We start from the raw sequence: 7,326 nt of genomic DNA, 5'->3' as shown, positions 1-7,326 counted from the left end.
CAGCAAAACATACACACAAACACCGGCAGATTTTAACCATTTCTGTAGCTATCCAGAAATTGCAGTCTCAGTAGCCAGTCTAAACCTCAGGAGAGGGAACTACTGGTGACTGGAAGCAACAAATTCTAGAAATGAAACCTCCAAAAGTACAAAATATTAAAATTTTATTTAATCAAATTTAAGGCTTGAGAAAAAAAATACACTGAGAGACAGTGAGAAAAGCCGTGGCAGAAGAAGAGAGAGAACCTTCCTTTCCACTGGTTAAACAACGTTCAAGCTGCATGATAACCCAGTAGGGGGAAGGAAGAGGAAAGGGTGGAATGGGGAGACAAAAACCAAGTCAATTCTATATATATATGCTAATTGCCACATCAACCTCAATTGACTGGAGGTACAAGTCTATCCATGTGGCACTGGTGACCATAACTAAAGACCCCCTGGGATATTCAGGTTTTCAGGAGGCAACTGAAGCACTTCGGTCACTACTCTTCTTTCACTGCTCATATTCATCCTCTTCATTTGCAGAAAAATCATGTCCAAAAGCAGGTATATTAATAGGAACAGAAGGGCAGATACACTGTCACACACACTGACAAATAAATACATCGATTCACAGAAATAAATTGTGCTCATTTCTGAGAAATAAATGCAATCCCACTGAAAAGTTTCCTTCTCAGTCTAGTTATTCAAGTCTGATCTCATATTTGACATCTTCTCTAAAAACCTTGTTCCCATTGTAGTGTTTGTGGAGTTGTTCCAAATGCAACCACTGACATCTTGACAGCAACAATTTATCAAACCTCTTTGTGAGATCATTGAATCGCTTCTCCTTCAAGGCTTTAGAGGCGGGCTCACGCTCAACTGCTTTTGCTGACAAGGCTTTTTCAAACCATAACCTAAATCTTTAGCCATGATTTCGCTGCAGATGCACAGAGAAGTTGCTAAGTATAACTAAGCAGAAAGCGGTGAGAGAGTACTCCCATTCCAAGTCTGGAATTACACTAGCCATGGGCACCACCAATGGGGGTGTGCTTCAAAATGCCTGAGGTAAAGCAAACGCGAGCCCCAGCATTTTAAAAGTGATACAGAATAAGCAGAGGAGGTTGCCCACAGTCAAACAAATCACTCCATGAATGTAAGGATCCTCAAATAGTCTGAGTTTTCTCTCCTGAATTCAGTTCCAAATAACTGGCGCATTGATACAAAGCTGGTGTTAATATGGCCAAAGCCAGTAAGAACAAACCATGGAAAGACAACCCTTCCATTACATTTTGTTTTGCATACAAACAGTACTTCAAAAAGAAACCAAGTATTCATTTGTCCTCAGGCAACTTGGCAAGACATGCAGATGCTGAAATCCCAGTTTGTGACACTGCCTCTTCTCAGCAGCTGCCTGCAATGCACGACTCTGCAGATCTCTCAATATCAGGATGATTTTCACCAACTGCTGAAATTACTTCCCAGCATTAGGAGCAATCTGCATCTAAAAGTGGCAAAGGGAAACACACTCCACAGATGCGATTTTCAATGTAATATTTTACAAACAAAAAGGTACAAGTAGCAAGCATCCTTCTCTAATTTTACATACATTGGATTATTACCTTAGCAGAGTAGTGTTGTTGATGAGGTGTTGTAAAGTTTCAAGCACCAGAGTTTAAAGCAAAGGTTGCTGACACTGCTTTGCCGCTTGCAAAGCAGCAGTAACAGTGGCAAATTTTGGCTTCTCCCAATTAACTTTATTCAACAAGAGTAACACAGACCTCAAATTCAAGGCTCTCCAGAAGAAATGCCTCTCAATGTCCCCTCAATGATTTACTGCTATTGTTTCCTTGTTGTCTTTCAAAGCTACAAAAGAATAATAAAAATCACAGTGCACGTCTAGAGATTTTGCTTTCAGTGTTTTTCAGATGAAAAATAGCACTGTTCTCTGCTACAGCAAGGAAATCAGCCATTCTTAGACAAGCTTCCTTTTCCTGTTGTGTCCCAACTGTGGGCCAGAAAAAGAACTATGAAAGCTGAACTGAAGTCCACATGAGAAGTACAGCATTGTCTGTGAAGTGCTTCACAGATTAAAAGCTAGAAGGACATCTGGACAATTAGCACAGACACAAAGAGTCTTACTGCTCATCAGCTTTTGCCAGCAAAATCTTAATACATGCATAATAGAAAAAAAAGGATATTAGAGATATTTAAAAGTTTGGCTTCCTACAAGAGCCATAAACTTCAGAAATATAAGTATTAAATCCTTCAGGCAGACTACATGTAGTAAAATATCATTATAAAAATATATACTTTCCTAAAATTTACACTATGTTAGGCACTGTAAATAAACCTGCTCTCCCTGAAAACATTGGTGACACTGGAAGCAGTAAACAGTCACTCATATGGCCCCAAAATGACAACTATGGTTACTTCCAAGAATTTCTCAGTCACATACTTGTATCTGGAAGCTAAAAATACTATACCAACGTCTTCTAGAGAACACTGGAACTTTTACTGAAGTACAGATCCATCAGCTGACCCCCAAGAAGGGAGGAGAGGAGGAAGAGAGTTTAGTTTTCTTCTGATAAAAATAAAAATTGGCTTCAGTAAGAGCAGTTCAGTTTGATGCAGAAAATTGCTGCGAAGAAGTCATTCTGGTTCACCATATTTTGACTGGCATTTGATTAATGTATCAGAATACAAGTAGAACTCATGAATCAATAGCTTTACAGAAGATATAAAAGTTAGAAACAACACTACACTTCCACTAAATGCGTACTTCCTCATTAAAAATTATTTCAGTAGGGATCAATACTGAATTTAAATGTTTTTCATCAGTCCCAATAGTAGCACTTAGGACTTGAAGATCAATATAGCAGTTATGAAAGAAACTAGAGGAAAGGCAAAAACCATCAACAGGTAGCATAGCTTGCTTGCCTTTTGCCTACTGAAACAAGCTGCATTTTGACACTTCTGCAGACAGCTTTTTTTTCTTTTTAAGACATTGCTGATCAATAAAAAGCTAAGAGTTTTTACTTCTATAAATAAACAATATTTACTTTTTTTTTCAGACAGGAAACAGCATCGGGGATCTACATCCCCTTGCCAGAAATGGAGATTTCTAACTTATGAGGTCTGATACAAACCTCTCCTCAAGAGTAACCCTATAGCTTGGGAATCAAGAGTGGGAGGGAAGAGACAAAGAGATGGTTATACAACATGTTCTATTCTGTCATAGATCAATAAGACTCAACTCAATCACTTCACTCAGTGCGACTGGATGTGTATTCAAATAGATATGTATGTTATAGAGGGAACAGTGAATTAACATCAAGTTCCTTGTGAAACAGAAGAGATGTCCAAAGGAAACTTTTCAATTAACTGAATTATTCACTGTTCGCATCCCACTCTTGGTCCCCAAGCTATAGGGTTAGTTTCAGATTTTGTGCGTCAGATGTCATATAATACTACAGATAGTCAGACTTTTCCCCTCTCGAGAAAAGGCTTGCATTTTCAAAGTGACATGAGTTATTCAACCTCTGACGCTGAGCACAAGCTCCTCCTCCTGAGACAGCTATGTTATTCCCAGTTAAAAAGAAATACCCCTACTTCCGCACAATCAAAAAGTCAATTAAAGAACTAGACTATTTGTGAACTGTTTTTCCAATTTCCAATACTATGACAATTATGGTTGCAGGGCTTCCTGCCAAAAAATGGTATTATGAGTCTACTGTAGAGATTAAAACGAATTCAAGATTCTGAAGGAATCACCACACCTCCTGAAAAGATTACACTTTGAGATTGATGACCATTGGGAGTGAAAACAGAACAGTCTTCACAGTAATTCTTCCAGGAAAGGGTTTACAGCAGTTTCATGTCTCCTTGCTACAATCTTTAAAATCTCTTCAGCCCATGTCTTGGGAAATCCTGTTTCTTCCTCAGGTGCCTTGTTAGAAAAAAGGTAGGCAGGGGGGTGGGTGTCGGGTTCTGTGTTCAGAGATTTTTTTGTTCCAGCTTCTAACAGAGAACATGAGCAGGGTAAAATCCACATAAGGCTTTTAACAACAGAAGTCTTTTGTGGTCTACGCGTTTCCTCCACCGTGGTGTCTGACTGATAACTGAAACACTTCTTGTAACACGTGTCTGGTTTCATATTCAGAAGGCATTACCTGCCTTCACAGCTTCAATATCAGAAATCAATGTCCTGGCTAGGAAAATCCCAAAAATCTAAAAAGACAAAACAACAAATCATTTGTGAGCTGAAACATTTGTAATGTACTGGTCTGCAAGACATTTCTAAAATTAAAGCCTATTACCATTAATTGTTATTGCAGAATGGGATCTTACTTCTTTGTTCCTATTCGACTGCACTGATGTCACTGCAACTACTCTTGTGAATAAAATGTGTACTTCTTAAGCATTTACAGGTTTACAGATACTTCATAACCAGATCGTCCATCACAGCATGGCTAGTATTAAAAAATAAAGGTAGCAGAATCTTGCCAGAAATAAACCTCAAGAGAAAAAGATGCTTTCATGTAACACTCAAGAGCATTCAAAACAATAAGCTTCTATATGCCCTAGTAGGAATACACCTAACCAAGTTCAAGTTTGAATCTTCGAACACTCACATTTACCCTATTGCTGAAGTTACAGATATTTTCATTCATTCCACAACTTGGAATAATCCAGTCAACTTTCTGATTTTTTTTAAAAAAACCCAACATACAGAACATGCAATTACCTGTCCTAATAAGAAATTCTTGCCACTAACAGTAATGATAAAAGTCCCACATTATATTCAGAGACATTTATATTTGCAATCTTAACACTCATTCAAGTTCTTGAGGAAATCTTCCCTTACAATTTGAAGATAAACACATCACTCAGTATACTTCCTGAAACATGCTTAGAAAAAACAAGCCATTTGGGTGAAGTTTTAGAAAAGCCAAAAGGTTGGTTGGATTTATAAACGGAGACACATTATGTCTAACTCTCAGTCACACCAAGAAATAGTTTAACAGACAACACAATTTGAAAATGGAAGCAGCTGTGAAAGTGGTTTCATGGCAGCTCAGCACATGGAATAAGAAAAATGTCAAGTTATTGCCAGTCAACACAATCCCAGATTAGACTTCCTATCTTCAACACCATCTTAACCGAAGGTGGTGTTCTCAGGACCACATCTCTCAAAGCCACCGAAGCACTACCATTAGGTGGTGATAAAATTTCAAAAATCAGGCAACAGCACATGGCATTGCCATGGCTGGGAAAAGGTAGGTTTTGCCAGCACTGGAAAACAAATTCTGTACTAGATTTACAAGTTTGTTATTTCCCTCTGAAGTGAAGCACTACCTTAGCAACGAAACACAGGTAAGTGCAAACAAGTGCCACAATGAAAGCAAGAGCCACCTTGAAAAAAGTGATCTCCTACATATTACTGAGATTTTTGGTTCTTTGGGTACCAAGAACTGAAAAGGTACTGGAAGAAGTCCCAGCAACTTCTTCATCTGGTTCTGCTCATGTCATATTTGTGGCCTGTTAACCAGTTACCCTGCTCTTTCCTTCTCAGCTTTAAGAGCAGGAAGGACAGAGTTGTATGTCAGTCATTTCACATTTCTCATACAAGGCTGTAGTTCACATCTACTGGAGTAGATGACCCTCCTCTCCCTCATGGCACATTGAAAATTAAGAAACACATTACTGTATAAAATAATGTGATCAAGAATTATATCTTAACATATGCTATATTTATGCATAACCACAATCCTCATATATTGCATGTATTACATTGCATAATATTTCTATCACGACCTTCAATGCTTCAAGGAACTCAAGTTCAACAATACTAAATAAGTTGATGGCAATTATTTTGTTTTCAATCTAAGACACCAGCCCTATAATTATATCTTTGCCATATTATTCTCATACCTAAATACACCCACACCATCAAAATATTTACTCTCCCTCTTTCCATAACTACTTTTACCTTCAGCAGGTCTCTATCTGCAAACTTTTTTTTTTGAAGTAGCATAACAAAGGCCACTAACCTGGAGCAGAGAGATGGCTATGAAGACACCTGCAACAATGTAGATATTTCGTGGTAACCACGCTTCAAGAGCAACAATGCATCCTTTGACAAAAATCTGATCATCCCATTGACTCTTGCTCTGAATGCAGAGAAGAAAAACATTACTTTCCTGTTCAAGATCATCTAAAAATCAATCACATAACACAAGTAAACCAATGATTTTACCTTCCACAGAACTGTTTTTAACCAGACTCCAGAAACAGATACATGCCTAGATTAAATCAGGGAACATCGGACATTGATGCTCTAACAACATGACTTGCAAGAAGTTATGAATACTTTACAATTAGATTTAAATGAGAAATTATTAGAAGACTTGTTTTTACTGTGAGGATGGGGAGGCACTGTCACAGGCTGCCCAGAGAAGTTGTGGCTGCCCCCTCCCTGGAGGTGTTCAAGGCCAGGTTGGATGGAGCTTTGAGCAACCTCATCTGGTGGGAGATGTCCCTGCCCATGGAAGGGGGTTGGAACTGGGTGGGCTTTCATGTCCCTTCCAGTCCAAACCACTATATGACTGTGGATTATCAGACAACAGAATTCAGAACTAGGACTACTAGAAATAACAACTGTAAAGCACATTAAAAAAAAGGATAGGGCTTGCATTTCAAAAGACACCTCTCCCTTGACCTGTTCCATCACTCTCCCACAGGACTGGTTTGCTTTAAGCAAAGGACAAGCTCTACCACGCTCCACTTGCAGTATGATGTGGTACATTCAATTAATTCCCAGAATTTTAAGCTGATCCATCTATCAGCAATTCCACCATTTTTATAGTTTTGCTTATGCAGGCACAAAACATGATAGAAAGCAATATGCCAGCACCTTACCTTCTTTCTGATGTCATAGCCGCACTGCGTATTCACAACTTTTTGCTGCAAAGCAAAGGAGTTTTAAAGTAAATCAACTGAATTATTCTCACTTCTATTCAAAGAACATTTTTCTGTCTTTTAGATTCACAGACAAATTAGGACTCCTAGACAAGCATTTTAAGAAGTGTTTTTAGTAAAAATGAGCAAAGCACTAGCAGAACAAAGAGAAGTAATGAAAAAGCAGAGGTGTACACTAGTAGGGAAACATCTTCCATCAGAAACCCAGCTTCTTCTACCATTTCGCTTTCAACTAGCAAGGACTTTTTGACATGAAGCACAGCAACTGTACTGCCAGCAAGACATCCGCATTTCCAAAATCAGTTTTGTGGTAGCTATTTCAGATAACACTAAACACTGAGGTAACAATACAGGTATCAGGCTGAT

General features: G+C 38.5%; 1 protein-coding gene across 1 annotated transcript in view; it reads right to left on the bottom strand.

Annotated features, from left to right (window-relative positions):
- Positions 1 to 147: 147 nt before the first annotated feature.
- TSPAN14 (tetraspanin 14) overlaps positions 148 to 7,326 on the bottom strand; it is a 44,038-nt gene continuing 36,859 nt past the window's right edge. Inside the window, exons 7-9 of the mRNA XM_069863185.1 lie at positions 6,901 to 6,945; positions 6,033 to 6,152; positions 148 to 4,209 (exon numbers count right to left, since the gene is read on the bottom strand). Coding sequence (XP_069719286.1) covers positions 4,138 to 4,209; positions 6,033 to 6,152; positions 6,901 to 6,945 — 237 coding nt within the window. The 3' untranslated portion in view covers positions 148 to 4,137. The remainder of the gene's footprint in view (positions 4,210 to 6,032; positions 6,153 to 6,900; positions 6,946 to 7,326) is intronic.

The sequence above is a fragment of the Phaenicophaeus curvirostris genome, chromosome 9 (assembly GCF_032191515.1).
Source record: "Phaenicophaeus curvirostris isolate KB17595 chromosome 9, BPBGC_Pcur_1.0, whole genome shotgun sequence".
NCBI lineage: Eukaryota > Metazoa > Chordata > Aves > Cuculiformes > Cuculidae > Phaenicophaeus > Phaenicophaeus curvirostris.
Note: the sequence above shows the minus strand (reverse complement) of the source record. Positions and strands in the feature narration are given on the sequence as shown.